Genomic DNA, 18,732 nt, shown 5'->3' on the forward strand with positions numbered 1-18,732 from the left:
TCTGTGGGAAAATGCAGCTTTGATGAAGCCTAAATGTTTCATGGGAATGTGTCCATTTCAACATAATTTTTGACCAGGCAAAGTTGAAAGAAATCATTTCAACTTTCTCTTTCATTCTGATAATGTTGAAACATTTTGTTTTGATAAGGTAAAATGTTATATTCCTATATCATTTTAATTCATTTTCTTCAGACTTGTATATTATACTAGAATATTAATTTACAATTATATTATATTCATTATATTTAATGTTATAATGTTTTAACATCAAAACAAAATGTTTCAATGGTTCCTAATTAAAATTCTTTGGAATTTTCATTTTGTGGGAAATTTTGACATTTCTGCTAAGAGAGAAAACAGATTTAGAAATGTTAGTATTTCCTGAAGAATGGAAACTCCAGCTTCTGACAAGCTCTAATATTAAGTCAAATTATATTTGTGTAATATGCATGAGATGGTGAGTATTTTGTTCCACTTCTCATTAATAAATGATACAATTTTGTAAGTGCATACGTCTGCCAAATCATCAGCTGTCATAATCTTGCCCAATTTATATTAATTTTCTTTTACATAATTTGCAACATTTAAGAGGAGATTTTGTCAGCACACCCTCTTTATAATATTTTAAAAAAAATAATATAGCCTTCTACAAATGTAGTTGATATAAGCAAATTATTTATAAAGAACTGCCTATGTGCCCCTTATTCCAGGGGACTCTGACAAATTAATCCAAACCATGCCCAGAGATGCAAATTATGTTTATTTAAGAAGTTTCAGTATGTGAACTCAGGAAGGAAAACAGTTTTAGAATGGCTTCAAAATTTGCAGTACATACAAATAATCTGTTGGGGTTAAGAGAAACAGTTGAAATAGACCTTTTAACTAATGCTTGACGTCACCACTAATTTTAAACTTGTATATGTTGTTTTCCTCACTGATTTATGAACTGGTGCCAAGAATTGTATCATAAAACATCTCAGTTTCCTTCTAGGAAAGAACTGTTTTATGTCTCCTATTTACACATCTCTGAGATAATCCAATACAACATAATGGAGACTCACGCTCCATTTTGCTGTCTCTCTAACCTACCTTTTGCCGTGGCTGATCTGGAGAGGTAACAACAACTGTATTGCAAATAGTCAATGCTATGAAAAAGTCAAAGATGTCAGAAAGTTCAGGGGTGAGCTGGGATAATGGTTGTTCGTGGCTTCTCATAACCTCAAGACTTCTTGCACATTCATTTACTTTTTCTAACAAATTAGGATCCGGAGTGATGTCTTTTTCCTAGAAATACAACAGGAACAGTATTACTATTTTGCAGCTTTGTATATTTTAAAGTCTCAGACTGAACTGGTTTTGCCTGATGCATCAGCACCTCTCTGGTGGCCCCATATATTTCTGGAGAATTTCAATTTTTCATTAAATGACACTTCCCCTGTTCTCTTTCCTGCAACCAGACATGCAGAAATTTGTACACTTTTAGGCCTTATGATTGCAACATTAATTTTATGAATGTAAATAGATACAGGGGTGTCTTCCTCTCCCTGGTAGACCACCTAAAATTGCTCTAAAAATGATGTGGACTGCCTCCATTAATTTCAATTGATAGTTAATACTGAAGCCTAATAATGACAATTACATTGTAAATAAACTATTGTTAATCCTTTAATTGCTGATCATTGTAACAGAAACATTCAGCTATTTTGGGATTGTGGATGGAAATCGAGTAATGTCCTGACATTCCTTCCTCTTTTCAATCTAACCTGAGAGAATTATTGTAGGCTGCTACTATATATAGACCTATATTACGAAAAACAAGACAACAACAAAACTAAGAGCTAGTTCTGACATCAAAACAGTAAGCTTACCCATTTTGCACCACTAAGAAATTGTTTAGCTCCACTATATTTTAACCACTTTGAACTTGAGAAAAGCTCATATGCCACTGAAATCACAATATGGCATGTTTTCCACTGTGATTAAACGGCTATTATATTCCTTTCAGGACAAAGATATGAATTTCCTAGGAAGGCATAATGCTGATTACAGAAAAGATACGAAGTGTGCTTCATAAAGATATGAGCCCTACAGTGTTGTCTTTATTGGGAATTTACTCGTTTCATCAGTTGTTGCACAACTAGTGAGGTAGCTGCACCACTACAAACCCCACGTGTAGACACTGCAAGCTGCAGGCTGTGCAAATGGAGGTTACCACTGCCTAAACCTGGGGTTAGCTCCTTCAGTGCAAATTGCAGCTTTCCTTTTCTACACTTGGGGGTTTGCACTAACGCAGCTTCATTGTTGACTGGACATCAACAGCTGGAACCAGGGCAGACTCTCAAATTATACAGGACCTAATTCTTCACTCCATTAAAGCAATTTAACTTTGTCAAAATTCCATTGTCTTCCATGTAAAAACACTGTAAGAGTAAAGCAGTATGTTCATGCAATATTAATGAGATAGCAATTTGCAGAAGGAAAAACATGCACATGACTCGTAAAAACACATGTAGAGATTAGTTATGGAAAAATTATGAGAACATTGTTCCACTTAAATTTTCTGCATATGCAGGAAGCTTTTGTTTGTTTGCTTTTTAATGTACCTTGCTCCATTTAATGATAATCTTGAACCACTCATACTTGAAACTATGGAATGACTTACATTTGCAATTACAGGGTGAATTTGAATATATGAATATCACAGTTTCCAATCCAGTGCTTACTATTCATGCATTTATAAATCACTGTTTCCCAAAAACTTAAGATAAAAAGAAGCGTACATAGACCAATTAGAACTCTTGATTTAAATCCTTAATCTAACATCAATTACTGTAAACAAAGGGATGAAACACATTTTTGTTCTTGAAAATCAAGGAATACCCAAAACAAAGGTTTGAATTTATCTTTCTGAACTTGGAGCCTAGACGGATGACTCTTTATATAAGATCTCTGCATACTTTGTTGTTTTTTTAGCAAAAAAAAAAAAAAAAAGAAAAGAAAAGAAAAATGTGATGAAAAGGAAAAAGCTAAGTTGATGAAAGCCAAGAAAGATGAAAAATACACAATGTGGTATAGATTTCTTCATTTTTTCCCTTTAAAGCAATTGTGACTCTGAAAGATACAAAGCAAAGCACATTTGCTGCTCACAACGAACCATGGGGCTACTGAATGCAGTGTGCTTGGAGAGAATGCTTGCTCTTTTTGCTTCAGCCCTGCTGCCGGTGCGTCGGTGGGATTTCATACTCAGGCTTCTGTGGACAGCCTTAATGCTCTGATGACTGCTGACACTGTTCCGCTGGGATAATGTTCCTCCTTTAGCTGCTGTTTCTTCCTCCTCAGAATCAGCTTCCTGGTACATGGCTAAACGTCTGGCTATTGACAAAAATACACAAAGTATAAGATTACATGTTTTGTAGGGAAGAAGAGAGAAAGAGAAGTGGTGGCTAAAACTTTCTCTGTGTGGTCTAGTTTTAGTATTATATTGCATTTTACTGTAAGAATGAATGATGCTATTATTACAATATAACAAGCTAGTCTTAATTGAACAACAATATCTTTTGAGTAATGCAGATAAAATAATTAGCAGTTTAATTCAGTACACTGCCTGCCTCATCTTCAGCTCAGTGTGACAAGGCTATTAGGTTCTTCAGTTGCTCACAAATCAATTGATGCCCATTATAAAATCTCCCTCCATAACATTTTTCTTGCCAAAACTATCCAAAAAATTTGCTTTTCAGTTATGGTCTCTGAAGGAAAAAACCTAAACTTTACTGTCCTCCAGCAAAGATTGGGAAATTTTGTCCCATGTATTTCTGCCCACAAAATTTCATAATGAATCTATCTATCTATCTATCTATGGTACTTATAAGGCTCTTAATATCTGAGCACTTCACAATCTTTCCATTTTACAAAGGGGAACTGAGGCACAACAAGTCTAAGTAACTTGCTCGAGTTCACATAGAAAGTCTGTGGCAGAGCAGGGCCAGGAAGCTAGGTTCCCAAGTTCTAGGCTAATCATTGGACCATCCTTTCTGAATGAAATCCTAAGCAAAACAAGCATGACAGTGCTAGGTAAAAGTACAGTAAATAATCAGCTGCAACAGGCCATCAACAATGATTTTTAAAATCTCACTCTATGTGGAGAGTCATAATGTAGCTTATGAATGCTGTAGGATTGAAAACTGCTATGAATCGGGTTATTGCAATGGCTTGATTCTATTAGTTATGTACTGCAGAGCACAAATATTAAGTGTACACAGAATTAAGTTTGCTTCAGAGTTTTCCCAGAAAGTTTTCCCATTTTTAAAATCAAATCTTTAATCAACTGTGTAACTACAAAAGTTAATGATGACGATCTACAGGGGCAATTTAATCAGCATAAGGAAGATATCACTGAACAAAAAAACGTGCAAAGCACTCTTGATGTAGCGCACATCTATTTCTAGCAGATTTCATTATTTCTAGGGCTATCAAGAGATTAAAAATTAATTGTGATAAATCCTGAGATAAAAACAATAATCACAATTAATCACAGTTATAATCACACTGTTAAACAATAACAGAATACCATTTATATAAATGTTTTCTACATTTTCAAATATATTGATTTCAATTACAATAGAATACAAAGTGTACAGTGCTCACTTTATATTATTTTGATTAAAATATTTGCACTGTAATAAAGATAAACAAAACAAAAGTATTTTTTTCAATTCACCTCATACAAGTACTGTAGTGTAATCTCTTTATTATGAAAGTGCAACTTACAAATGTAGTGGGTTTTTTTATATAACTGCATTCAAAAATAAAACAATGTAAAACTTTAGAGGCTACATGTCCATTCAGTCCTACTTCTTGTTCAGCCAATCGCTCAGACAAACAAGTTTGTTTACATTTATGGGAGATAATGCTGCCCGCTTGTTATTTAGTGTCACCTGAAAGTGAGAACAGGCATTTGCATGACATTGTTGGAGTCAGCGTCACAAGATATTTATGTGCCAGATGTGCTAAAGATTCATATGTCCCTTCATGCTTCAACCACCATTCCAGAGGACATGCGGCCATGCTGATGATGGGTTCTGCTTGATAACAATTAAAGGCAGCGCAGACTGACGCATGTTCATTTTCATCATCTGAGACAGATGCCACCAACAGAAGGTTGATTTTATTTTTTGGTGGTTCGGGTTCTGTAGTTTTTGCGTCAGAGTGTTGCTCTTTTAAGACTTCTGACAGCATGCGCCACACCTCATCCTTCTCAGATTTTGGATGGCACTTCAGATTCTTAAACCTTGGGTCAAGTGCTATAGATATCTTTAGAAATCTCATATTGGTACCTTCCTTGTGTTTTGTCAAATCTGCAGTGAAACTGTTCGTAAATTGAACAACATGTGCTGGGTCATAAAATAAGACGGCATAACATGAAATATATGGCAGAATGTGGGTAAAACCCCAGAGCAGGAGACATGCAATTTTCCCCTAAGGAGTTCAGTCACAAATTAAATTAACGCATTATTTTTTTAACAAGTGTCATCAGCATGGAAGCATGTCCTCTGGAATCGTGGCCGAAACAGGAAGGGGCATACAAATGTTTAGCATATCTGGCACGTAAATACCTTGCAGTGCCGGCTACAACAGTGCCATGCAAATGCCTGTTCTCACTTTCAGGTGACACTAAATAATAAGCGGGCAGCATTATCGCCCGTATATGTAAACAAACTTGTTTGTCTGAGCGATTGGGTGAACAAGAAGTAGGACAGAGTGGACTTGTAACCTCTAAAGTTTTACATTGTTTTATTTTTGAATGCAATTATGTAAAAAAAATAATAATCTACATTTGTAAGTTACACTTTTATGATAAAGAGATTGCACTACAGTACTTGTGTGAGGTGAATTTAAAAGTATTATTTCTTTTGTTTATCTTAGTGCAAATATTTATAATAAAAATAATAATACAAAGTGAGCACTGTATACTTTGTATTCTGTGTTGTAATTGAAATCAATATATTTTAAAAAGGTAGAAAAACATTCAAAAAATTTATAATAAATTTAAATTGGTATTCTGTTATTAACAGTAATATGAAAACTGCGATTAATTGCAATTAATTTTTTTAATGAAGTTAATTTTTTTTAGTTAATCGCTTGAGTTAAGTGCCATTTATTGACAGCCCTATTTATAACTGATGCAGATCACATTTATACAGTCAACAAGAATCATGGCCATTTAGTAGTTGGGCTTTTCTTTCAGTAGATAGGCATTTAGCACTAACATTTATCCATTTTTCAGGTATTCACTGAAAAGACTTCCATTATACTCAGAAACCAAAATATAATAATGCACAGTATACTGGATGCAGATGCACAGTATCAGTTATGTACCAAAGTCTTCACTTTCTATCAATTCTCTGTTGTAACCAATCAACCTTTCCCAATGTCATGTACTAAATCACTAATGTGCAAGTTCATTATTTTGTGACTTGACATGCAAACAATGTAACATTAAATATTTCCATTAAAACATTAATTGGAAACAAAACCCTTGCATTACAGTTAACTGATTTCATTGTGGGATTTCTTTTAATACAGCTAAGATTTAAAAAAAACCAAAACAATCTATAACCCAATGTAATCTTCATAACAATCTTAATCTCTCAGAAAGTTTCTTGACTTTAGCAAAGCTTTTGACACGGTCTCCCACAGTATTCTTGTCAGCAAGTTAAGGAAGTATGGGCTGGATGAATGCACTACAAGGTGGGTAGAAAGCTGGCTAGATTGTCGGGCTCAACGGGTAGTTATCAATGGCTCCATGTCTAGTTGGCAGCCGGTATCAAGTGGAGTGCCCCAAGGGTCGGTCCTGGGGCCGGTTTTGTTCAATATCTTCATAAATGATCTGGAGGATGGTGTGGATTGCACTCTCAGCAAATTTGCGGATGATACTAAACTGGGAGGAGTGGTAGATACGCTGGAGGGGAGGGATAGGATACAGAAGGACCTAGACAAATTGGAGGATTGGGCCAAAAGAAATCTGATGAGGTTCAATAAGGATAAGTGCAGGGTCCTGCACTTAGGACGGAAGAACCCAATGCACAGCTACAGACTAGGGACCGAATGGCTAGGCAGCAGTTCTGCGGAAAAGGACCTAGGGGTGACAGTGGACGAGAAGCTGGATATGAGTCAGCAGTGTGCCCTAGTTGCCAAGAAGGCCAATGGCATTTTGGGATGTATAAGTAGGGGCATAGCGAGCAGATCGAGGGACGTGATCGTTCCCCTCTATTCGACATTGGTGCGGCCTCATCTGGAGTACTGTGTCCAGTTTTGGGCCCCACACTTCAAGAAGGATGTGGATAAATTGGAGAGAATCCAGCGAAGGGCAACAAAAATGATTATGGGTCTGGAACACATGAGTTATGAGGAGAGGCTGAGGGAGCTGGGATTGTTTAGCCTGCAGAAGAGAAGAATGAGGGGGGATTTGATAGCTGCTTTCAACTACCTGAAAGGGGGTTCCAAAGAGGATGGCTCTAGACTGTTCTCAATGGTATCAGATGACAGAACGAGGAGTAATGGTCTCAAGTTGCAGTGGGAGAGGTTTAGATTGGATATTAGGAAAAACTTTTTCACTAAGAGGGTGGTGAAACACTGGAATGCGTTACCTAGGGAGGTGGTAGAATCTCCTTCCTTAGAGGTTTTTAAGGTCAGGCTTGACAAAGCCCTGGCTGGGATGATTTAACTGGGAATTGGTCCTGCTTCGAGCAGGGGGTTGGACTAGATGACCTTCTGGGGTCCCTTCCAACCCTTATATTCTATGATTCTATGATTCTATGAAAGTAGCCACAGGAGTTAAAATCAGATAGCGCACAATATCTAGATACTACTACTAGCTCTATTGGTTGTATGTCAGTAAAGTTGGGCAAGATTTTTCAAAAAAGTAGTTTATTTGACCAAATATGCAGTTTCAGGAGACCTAAAACTACTCGCAAAGTTGACAAGAATAGTTTGAGTCATTCACAAAATGGCCAGAAGAGACTTTTTCGATTAATCATAAATTCTAAAACATTTCAGATTCAGTTCAACACAAACTGAATTTTTTTTTTAAATTTTTCAGAACTGTCATTAAACCAACCCTCCCCCAGATCAGTTATTTGCCCAACTCTATAGGTGGTACAGTCCTCTGAAAACCTAAATATACAAAAAGAGCCAGATCCTGAGTTACAGCTAAATAGCACTCAGGAGGGTAGAATGCAAGAGTGCCCTTTGTATTTCCCCAGTTCAGTACCAGTCAATATCCCTGGTACAGATTAGAGTATCCTGAAGACTGTGCTAAGGTGCATGGGCAGCCAATGGACCTCAGGGGTCATTCTGCCAGTAATGGACCACTGGAACACAAGGATGCCCAGGTCACATTGCCTGCACCAGCAGACTCAAGTGGCTTGCTAAAATGGCTTTAGCGCAGTACCGTTTCAGTGCACATTATAATGCTAGATGAAAATGTGTTGCTCTTCACCAACATTTTATTAAAAGTATGAGTATTTTTCAGGGCAAATGCTTACGAGGGGACCGCCAGGTTCAGCTCCAGCGCTCCTCCCAAAGGTAATGCCCCAGTGTGCTCCCCCAAAGCTGAAACTGGGAATGGAGCTGTGGGGAGCCCAAGCCCTGGTGCTCCCTGCGGTACAGAAGCCAGGAATGGAGCCGCGGGGCTGAAGGTCTGAGCCGCAGCGCCCCCTCCTAGATCTAAAGCCCTGAGCCCTGGTGCTCTGGAGGGTCAGAAGCACTGACCCCGCCCCCCTGCTTGGAGCCCTGACATCCCTCCCTCCCATGGCTGCAGCTTCAATCCCCCTCAGTGGCTGAAGTCTGTAACATCTTGTTCAGAGTTAAGGACATTTCAGAGTTACGGACAATCTCCATTCCCGAGGTGTCCGAAACTCTGAGATTCTGCTGTACACACCAACGTACTCTGGGAAACATATGCTTATTTTCATTAGCATGTTTTCATCTCAAAGCAGTATTACCAATTCACTTTGCTAACCATCAAAGATACACTTTTACGGCAAGCTTCGGAGCAGCACCCTCAATTCCCAACAGAGTCAATGGGAGTTGTGGGCACTCATCGTCTCACAGGAACAGGCCCCAGTGGCCTAAGATCTCAGACTCAAATTTGCCACAAGCAATAATCTCTCTTACAGTTGATAATGTGCACTTGAATGGCATGCCCAGGGAATGTCATACTGCTCTGTATTATGCACCTTTGCCCGGGAAAAGGACCAGACAAAATGACTACTTTTATCATTATAAAAAGTTCCACACAGCTGGTCAAGCTCTTCTCCAACTATACTGGTTAATAACAGGTCATGGCAGTTTTGGTTGAATGCCTGACTTGCAGAGTCTTTCCAAATAAATATGAGAACTTATAATCACATTCAGGAAAAGTTTCTGTTTTGAAAACATCTTACAAAATGCAGGACTCCATGCACAAACCCTGAGCTAATTATTATTTTATTCCAGACACACAAATCAGAAGCTAAGTGAAAATGCATTACATGGAAAATGTACCAAAGTTGCCTTTTTAGTCCTTATCTGTATAATTATTCATTGCTTCTATTTAAAAAAAATCTTTTGTTTATTGAAGAAGCATACAATAAGTGTTTTCCTCAAATGACGTTCAACAAGCTTATCAATATTGTATGTATACTTTAGTCATCTCTAGTCTGCACATAAGCAAATGAAAATATTCTATTCCCAAGAGAGATTTTCTTAAGAACACGTTTCAGAGTAACAGCCGTGTCAGTCTGTATTCGCAAAAAGAAAAGGAGTACTTGTGGCACCTTAGAGACTAACCAATTTATTTGAGCATAAGCTTTCGTGAGCTACAGCTCACTTCATCGGATGCATACTGTGGAAACTGCAGAATTTATTTGAGCATAAGCTTTCGTGAGCTACAGCTCACTTCATCGGATGCATACTGTGGAAACTGCAGAAGATGTCTTCTGCAATTTCCACAGTATGCATCCGATGAAGTGAGCTGTAGCTCACGAAAGCTTATGCTCAAATAAATTGGTTAGTCTCTAAGGTGCCACAAGTACTCCTTTTCTTTAGAACGCAATCCTTTAGTCATTCTTGCAATTTTAAACCTAAGCTTCACCCCTAAACTGAAGTAGATATAAGATCACAGTCTGAAGCACAGACACCCGATTCTCATCTCATCAGAATTTGTGTTCAGCATCATTTCAGCTAATCTCTGTTGGTCCTCCAGATTTACACCAGTGTACATGAGATGAGGCTCAGGTTTACAGAGTGGAATAGGATTTTGGCTGTTTTGTAAACAGTCTTATATCTTGTATGGTAAGTATTAAGAGGTGTTACAAACTAGGATATGTGGTTTAATCTATGCACTATGTTTCATAACTCTCCAACTGTGCAAAACATGTTTCTTTAGAAACACTATGTTTTCTCCCCCCATCCATCCCTCTACCCTCAAGTTCAGAACCTTTTCTATGAACTTTACATCATGAAAGACATTATTGTGGGATGGTTTCCAGTGTCAACAGCTTTTACTCACTGAACACTGATGTCCTGGGACTTTCCGCATGTAGAGGGTTCTTTATTTGGAGTAAATATGTACAGACCTTTCAGAACCACAATAATGTGATTGGGAATATCAAATTACACAATCACATAGTTCATGTTATATAATCTTTCATATTAAGCAGAGTAACTAACACCAAAAAATCAATGCTTTTTCCATAAAGTAAGAATCTCACTTCCGTTATGTTTGTCCTATTCAAATGCAACAATAAAGTGTTTAATATAACTACAGTACACTAATAATCAACTAGGGTATTTGGTGAGTTTTTTTAAAAGATTTATTTTTACTTAGCCCTTTGCTTGACTTACTAATATAAAATGACCCTCCATATCATCTTGCGACCTCTACTGGAGTAACACTGTAGCTTCCCTATTAGGATAAAGGAGTCACCCTGGTACGCTGGTAGCTAGACACTGGCAAGAGGTATTCATGAAACACTGCGGGAAGCTCTAGGAGTGCTATCTTCCAGGTAAACTGCAATCAGTATTCCCCCTCCTATTAAAGAGATTTTTCAGTGGCTCTGTTTTGTGTCAGGAATACAGCATTAAGAACATTGTCCTGCCACCACTAGCTGAAACAAGGGAAAGATCAAAATTAAACTTATTTAAATTAGTTAAAATGGAGTGGTGACAGTGAATCCTAATGTTAACATGCATATAAATGTGTAACTGTTTATAGTTTTAAGGACATAATAATCAATAAAGACAGTTTCAAGCAGTTATAGCTAGGGATAACAAGATGGTGGTTTTGGAATAATTTGGCCTATAGGAAACAGGCAGGCTAAGATGAAATAAAGATCACTCCAAAACCCGAAGGGAGAGTTCAGCCGAGAATGGCACAGGTTTTCAATCAGGCCCGGCTTTGATTGAGAGATGAGTTCAGTGACTATGATTGGTTCATAAGAACAGACCAATCAGGGAAGGCATAAAAATGATTGGTGGATGGTATGCTAATGATAAGGACTGAGGAAATAACCAATCAAAGTAGGCCAAAACCTATATATAAGGCAGAGAGCTGACAGACTTGAGTCAGTTCAGAGAAGGTGGAGAAGCAGGAAAGGAAGAAGGAAGATCAGAAGAGAGTTGAAATCACAGAAGAAGGGAGGAGGCATGGCAGCAATAGCTAAGAAGTAGCCGTGACAGAACCAAAGAACCTTTTGACAGAGCAGAGGGGAAGAAGATGGCAGAGAAATAAGCATGAGGACCATAGTATAAGGAATCAATAGGACATATGAATGTGTCTGCTTGAGATAATAAAGTTGGATGTCCGTGTATGTGTGTATTTATTACTAAGTACGCAGTTTTAATGTTTAAGTAATAACTTGTTGTCAGCATTCTAATTGTGACTGATCACCACATGTAGAATGTAATCACTTTAAAGCTATTTCCAACTGCATAGTATTGCAGTATTGGGTACTTTGATATGCATACCTGTGCTAATGGGATTAGTGTTTTGTTTCTTAATATATGCTTTTAAGGTTTACTGTGTCAGGGAATATTTGCATATTGAATAAAGATTATTTTGTTCTTCAAAGAATTACTGCCTGAGGGTCAATCCTTCGATTGGAAGCCTGTATCCCTGTCCTCCTAAGGGTCAACAGAGTTAGTCTATCCTGGGGAAGTTTTCCAAGGGTCAGAGGGAAACCCTTAGTAAAACCCTGACAATTCCTCTCAGGTGGGCCACCCCCTTTTACCTGCCGAAACAGACAAATTGACTAGTGGGTTACTGATATAGGCAGACCATTGTGAGGGTGCCTGGAGTCTGATTTTGGGGGTAGCATCTGAGACTCCCTACTCCCCACACAGATCAGTGCACGACACTCAGAATAGCCCCCTCCCACCCTGTTGCCACTTCTGAGGTAGGAAAGTGCCAAGGTTCCCCCCTTCCTTCCCCTCCAGTTCCTTAAGGCAGACTCACCAAACCTTTTCTTCCCTTAGTGCCTGAGAACTATTTTAATTCTTAAGAGAATTTCCCAGGGCATAAGCTAAGAGAAAACTTCCTCTGTGTATTGAAGGCCTCACATTACATCCATGCTGAATGCCATTGTGCTTGTGTATTAGACGGGTTAAAAACACACAGTAAAAATACACCATTAAAACACACAGTTCTAGCTTTGCTGACCCCACTCCCTTCCTCAGGGACAAATTAAACTATTATTTTTTTCACAAAGCAAAAGAAAATGAAATGGGAAAAAACAAATCAGCTACATCAGTGTGTTCAAAACACCCCACCCTGTTAGCAGGCGTTGATCCTGTAGGAAAAGGGTTAAGTGGGCCCTGACACTGATGACTTGTTACCCTGTGTAAACATAAGGGAGGTGAGCAGTCATGAGGGAGCAACAACCAACCCTGGGGAAAAGAACTGAGTTGATCTTTATCATCTTTTTAAAATGTTTCTATTAATAAAGTCAAATCCCCAGGATGGATGCAAGGTGAGTTTGGACTGGGCAAATTATGTCTGTAGGTCAGGTGGGGAAAGACATCTGTGTTGGGATATGTAAGGATTAAGTAAAGACCTGGGTAACCGCTAGCATGGTATCAGGGAGGAAGGCACGGGCAGGCACTGTCTCTTTTCTTGATAGATAAAGTGCTATCCCTCTCCTTTCCCTCCTGCTTGTGAGTGCACATATACTGAATATAATTGATAAGCATTGTAGCTGCATAAGGAATGTGGGTGTCTAAAGAATACCCTTTGTGTAAAGAAGTGTCATCTCCCCCTCCCTTCCTTTCCCAGCTACATAAAGGAGCCGGGGTCATGCCCCTTCCTCCCTTCCCTGTGAACTGCTGATTAAGGGAACCTGTGGCTGCAATTACTGCAAAGAAATGTATCTTCAAGGTAAAAATGTCTGTAAAATATGCTTAATGCTGTAAACAGTTAATAGGGGCGGGGATAATTATATTCAGTATATATGCACTCATATTACTAAATAAGGATTTGTTGTAGTAAATGTGGATATTTCCATACTAATTTAGATAAAAGAGCATGATGTAACTAATTCATGCTAACTACTTGCTTACTTGACAATTGGGTCGAGGGGAACAAATACTGCAATAAAGAAGCCCATTTACTCAATCCGCCTCTGGGTCAGTCTGCTTTTCTTTTCGTTCTCTAACACTCTCCTTACAAGAAAAGAACAGTTATGCTGCAAAACTGACATAAAACTGAGACAGTGATCTTGCTGCATGATGTACACCACCCCAGCTGAATCTTCACCAAGAACAGACAGACAACATACCAAGAGGGATCTCATTTTCCCAAGACAGTGACTAAGAAATCTGGCAAATCCAAATGGAAAATGCTAGGGATTTCACCATTCCCTTCCCCCTGAGCTTCCCTTTCACTCTTCCACTCTCTGGATTCCCTCAAACCCTCCAAGAAATTGGAGGGAGGGAAAAATGCAAAGAATGAAAAATTATGGGTTTTCTGCTTTGTGTGACTGAGCTCTTGGGAATTAAACTTGGGTTTGGACAGTCAATCATTCCATACACAGTGAAAAACTAAAATTAAAAGGATTGGTGACCACATCCCTGGACAAGTCTGCTATAAAATTAAACTTTGGAAAAACATCTGTGGCAGATGACAGGCTGATCATCATTTGGCTGTAGCTAAATCATAACATGTGTGTCACAGACTTAATCAGGTCACTAACTGCTGCAGGGATCTGCAGGTAACCTTTGCACAAGGGCCAGTTTTGAGATATTAGGTGCCAACTATTTGTGTCATTAATTCCATGGATGTTGGAAGAAGAGCATTCTGGAATCATGGTTTTTATTATAAGATGGGAATTATCTTTTCTTTGGTTGTCTATACAGCTACTTTTAGGCCGCTAGTGTGAACCCCACTAGCCTGAGTCTGTCGACCTGGGCTGGAAGGTTCACTCCAAAATGCGGTGTAGAGATACCCACTGAGACTCTGGCTGGATGACACTGTGAGCCCTAGGCTGGCCTCTCTCATGCGCTTGCTCCCCCACACTCAGCCCATCACAGACCCAGGCAGCACAAGATGGAAAGTGGCACTACATTTATCTATTCTTCACACCTCAAATCCAAAAGAGGTGCCTCAGATAACAGATCTTCATTCAAATTCATTCATCTGACAATAGAGACCAGAGCCAAAGCTCACTGACACCTGGTGCACACCATCACCTCATTAAGGAGCTCTCCCAGCTCCCAGGCACCAAGAAAGACCTCTAATTCTTATTCAACCACAAAGATCCATGGACTCCACCTAATTCCCAAGCAAGTTAAAGGACAGAGGCACTCCCCTCTACATCACTGAAAATATCACACGTTTGGGATGGCTTTCAGACAGCCTGGATCTGTTCCCCCTTTGGTGATTTAACCAACAAAGAAGTTGAAGTTGCCTGAATTCCCAGAGATCAGTATATTTACTCCTCAAGAAGTACTGGAAACCCGGAAGGAGTCTGGACCCAAGGCCCGTGAATCCAACCAATGCCCTCACAGTTCAGGCAACTGCATCTGCGTGGTCAGCCCTCAATGGTTCAGCCAGGGTACCCATTCTCAAGCTTCCAGCTTCCTAGCTATTGCCTTTCTTGGGTGTCTTCCTCCCTCCTGACCAGGGTATATCCAGGCTGCATAGTTCCCTGCCTTCACTATGTTATTCCCAGCAGACAAAGGATGCGTAAGCTCACCTGTGTGCTTTCTCTTCAGGGAGGGTTAACAGTGTGAATGCCCACAGTCATAAGTTGCCACACAGCTCCTGCTATGCAAGCCTAATTTATTCCTAAGGTAAAAAAGCATTACTAAAAAAACATATTAAAAACAATAAAAGAACCTACCCTAACATGGGCTCTGGCAGGAAAAGTCAGTCCTTCAGTACTCCTAGCCAAAGGGTTTCCTTGTGGTTTCAAGTTCATCACAATTTCAGTTCAGAACAAGATCCTGGCCTTATAGGGCCTCACCTTTCCCTAAGGATTGGGGCCCTCCATTGACCAAGGGTCCTATCCATTTGCTGGACCAGGAAGAAGGGCCTGACCTGTTTAAAACTAGGTGCTTTAACCAAAAATCCTCTTTGTCCGGAGAATTCCATTAGAATTAGTATATGCATACCTCCCCAGAGGATGGCTTCAGATAATTGGAGAAATTTTACATTAGCATCCCCCTCGTCCAAGAGGAGTTATGTACTATTCCACAATAACAAATACACAATTGCCTATTTAATAAAATGGATTCCAAATGGTATCAAACCTAACTCAGTAAGGTTTAACTTAATTCAATAAAGGTTTCAGAGTAACAGCCGTGTTAGTCTGTATTCGCAAAAAGAAAAGGAGTACTTGTGGCACCTTAGAGACTAACCAATTTATTTGAGCATGAGCTTTCGTGAGCTACAGCTCACTTCATCGGATGCATACCGTGGAAACTGCAGCAGACTTTATATACACACAGAGATCATAAAACAATACCTCCTCCCACCCCACTGTCCTGCTGGTAATAGCTTATCTAAAGTGATCATCAAGTTGGGCCATTTCCAGCACAAATCCAGGTTTTCTCACCCTCCACCCCCCCACACACAAACTCACTCTCCTGCTGGTAATAGCCCATCCAAAGTGACAACTCTCTACACAATGTGCATGATAATCAAGGTGGGCCATTTCCTGCACAAATCCAGGTTCTCTCACCCCCTTACCCCCCTCCAAAAGTTCATCTTAATTCCACAAGGTTGGACCAGAATGTTGCAGGATATTGTCAGTCTGTCACACCTTTCATGGCTCATGAAAGGGCATCATGAGCAACTGGTGCCACTCCTGACTGAAATAGCCAATGCCTTATTCAGGGAAGAAATCTTTCCCTCCTCCTTTAAACACACAATAGCTTGACCAGCACTAAAGAAACCCACTTCGGATATCAGTACTAGCTAACTGCTGGCCAGAATCCAATCTCCTGTTCCTGACCAAGTACATAGAGAAGCTAGCTAAAGGCCAACTATATAAGCTCTTCTAATTGAAGCTCGTATCCTAAATCCAGCACAATCTGGATTCAGCCCAGGATGTGGGATGGAAACAGCTTTAGTGACACTGATGCATTATCTCCTGCTGTCAATGGATAGAGAGTAGATTTCCATTCTCATCCTCCTGAACCTCTCTCGAGCTTCTGATATTGTCAACTATTAGATACTGCTGTCCTGCCTTAGAGAAGTCGAAGGGGACCAGGGAAATGTGGTATAATGGTTTAAGTCCTTCCTCGTAGAAAGTTCCCAAAGAGCAGTGATGGAAAATTACACCTCACCACTAGACCTCTCATTTGTGGAGTCCCACAAGAATCAATTCTCTCTCCTGTCCTATTCAACATGCAGCACCAGTGAACTGATCAAATGACAGGGACTTAAGTACTAGCAACATGCAGGTGACACACAATTCTGCCTGTCCTTTGCCATCTACAACCACATCATGACCATCAAGATACTTGGACAAAATCAGCTCATGGATGAAGCACAACTGGTTGAAGCTGAATCCAAGCAAGCCAGAGTCTGTAGTTTAGAAGTGTTCCTGGATTTCCCACTAACCCTAAGCTCTCACATAGCAGCATCCCTGAATAATGCTTTCTACCAGTTGATGATGACCTGGGCTTGGTTATACACAACTTTGTCACCTCCCATCTGGACTACAGCAATGAAATATATCTGGACACATCAGCCCTTAGGACACTCCAACTCAGACAGAATGCTGGAGCAGTTCTCAGCAACACAGGCTACCTGAGAACATCACACCTATCCTCTGCTCCCTATACTGACTTGATATTCTGTGGGAAGTCAAGTTCAAGATTTTAGTCCTTATCTTCAAGGTTCTCCACAGTCTATTCCCAGGATATCTAAAAAGATCTCCTAAAGCTTTGGGATGAAGATTGTCATTGACAGTTCTGCTTCTCAGGCACAATAGAACTTTCTACCATAAGGGTTAAACTCGTCTGTTCTGGAGACAGGATTTTCTCAGGGGCTGGTCGAAACTGTGGAATGAACACCACCCGGGAAATAAGGATCATCACAAACCTCATCATCTTCCAATTCAAATACAAGGTACATTTCAACCTTGCCTTTCCTAACATAAACACAGGGTAGTGTATACATGAAACCAAAAACAAAATCCTACCAAAACAAAATTCTGCACTGTACATGCCATTTTCACAGTTGGAAGAGGATGAGTGAAAATACACCAAGCACATGTGACAATTGTTACTTATGCTGCTTAATGCACTGCTGGAAGGTGCTCAGATACTGTGGTGATGAGGGCAATATAAGAACCTAGACAGAACAGAAAAAAACCCCAGAACCTTTGGATGAATTTTCAGGGTGTGAACAAAGTTTGTAACAGATCACAGGTCATGGAACAAAGCTGGGAATACCATGCCCAATCTGCCAGATGAGTTACCGGGTAACACCATATTACATTCCTATATAACAAGCTCAAACCAAAACGCTCAGAATAGAACTTCTACTCCAAGTACATTCGCTCCCACAAGGCACCACAACAGAACATGAATTGTGGATTTCAGCATCCAAATCATGACATTGATGTAACAGTTTTAAATCAGATCTTGCAATGAGTCTTACATTTATTTCATCACCTCATGGCCTATTCACAGTTTGGTTTCTAGTGTCAAATTACTATGACTGAAAGAAGTACTATGATTAACAGAAAAAGGCATGGATCTTTAAAAATAATAGATAAGATTATGCAAGGAGGCCAATGGGTTTTGTTTGGTTTTCTGGGTCCTTAGTACTCAATCAGATTTAAACTTGCATATGTGGCAAGACTGGATCTTTTTATAAGTGGCAGATTTGAGAGTTCTCTAAACCTCATTTTAAACCACAACTAGAACTGACAGCTGGACAGCATCAGTTATTAAATACATCCCAAACACAATCTGGTAGGATTTCTGACTTCTGGTATGTATAATGGAAGGGCTTCCTCAAATCCTTTGTATTTAAACCCAGGAGCATAAAGTGTTATAGACATTCTTAATGACAGGAAAAAAATTGAAGGCAGGATCTTATGTGATCTAAATTAGTGGGTAGTCAGTAGGTGGGAAGACAAGCTATCAGTGGAGTCATTTCACAGAAAGAATGGGGCTGGGAATCAGCCTGGAGAATAGGCACTAAAAAGCTTGAGTGAGAACACTTATTTATTGTGTCATTGATCC

At 39.5% G+C, this 18,732-nt stretch overlaps 1 protein-coding gene across 3 annotated transcripts in view; it reads right to left on the reverse strand.

Annotated features, from left to right (window-relative positions):
• ATP10A (ATPase phospholipid transporting 10A (putative)) overlaps nt 1-18,732 on the reverse strand; it is a 156,148-nt gene that overhangs the window by 31,939 nt on the left and 105,477 nt on the right. For all 3 annotated transcript variants that reach the window (XM_075130796.1, XM_075130795.1, XM_048858802.2), the window contains exons 8-9: nt 3,155-3,372; nt 1,090-1,284 (exon numbers count right to left, since the gene is read on the reverse strand). In XM_075130796.1, coding sequence (XP_074986897.1) covers nt 1,090-1,284; nt 3,155-3,372 — 413 coding nt within the window. The remainder of the gene's footprint in view (nt 1-1,089; nt 1,285-3,154; nt 3,373-18,732) is intronic.

The sequence above is a fragment of the Caretta caretta genome, chromosome 1 (assembly GCF_965140235.1).
Source record: "Caretta caretta isolate rCarCar2 chromosome 1, rCarCar1.hap1, whole genome shotgun sequence".
NCBI classification, from domain to species: domain Eukaryota; kingdom Metazoa; phylum Chordata; order Testudines; family Cheloniidae; genus Caretta; species Caretta caretta.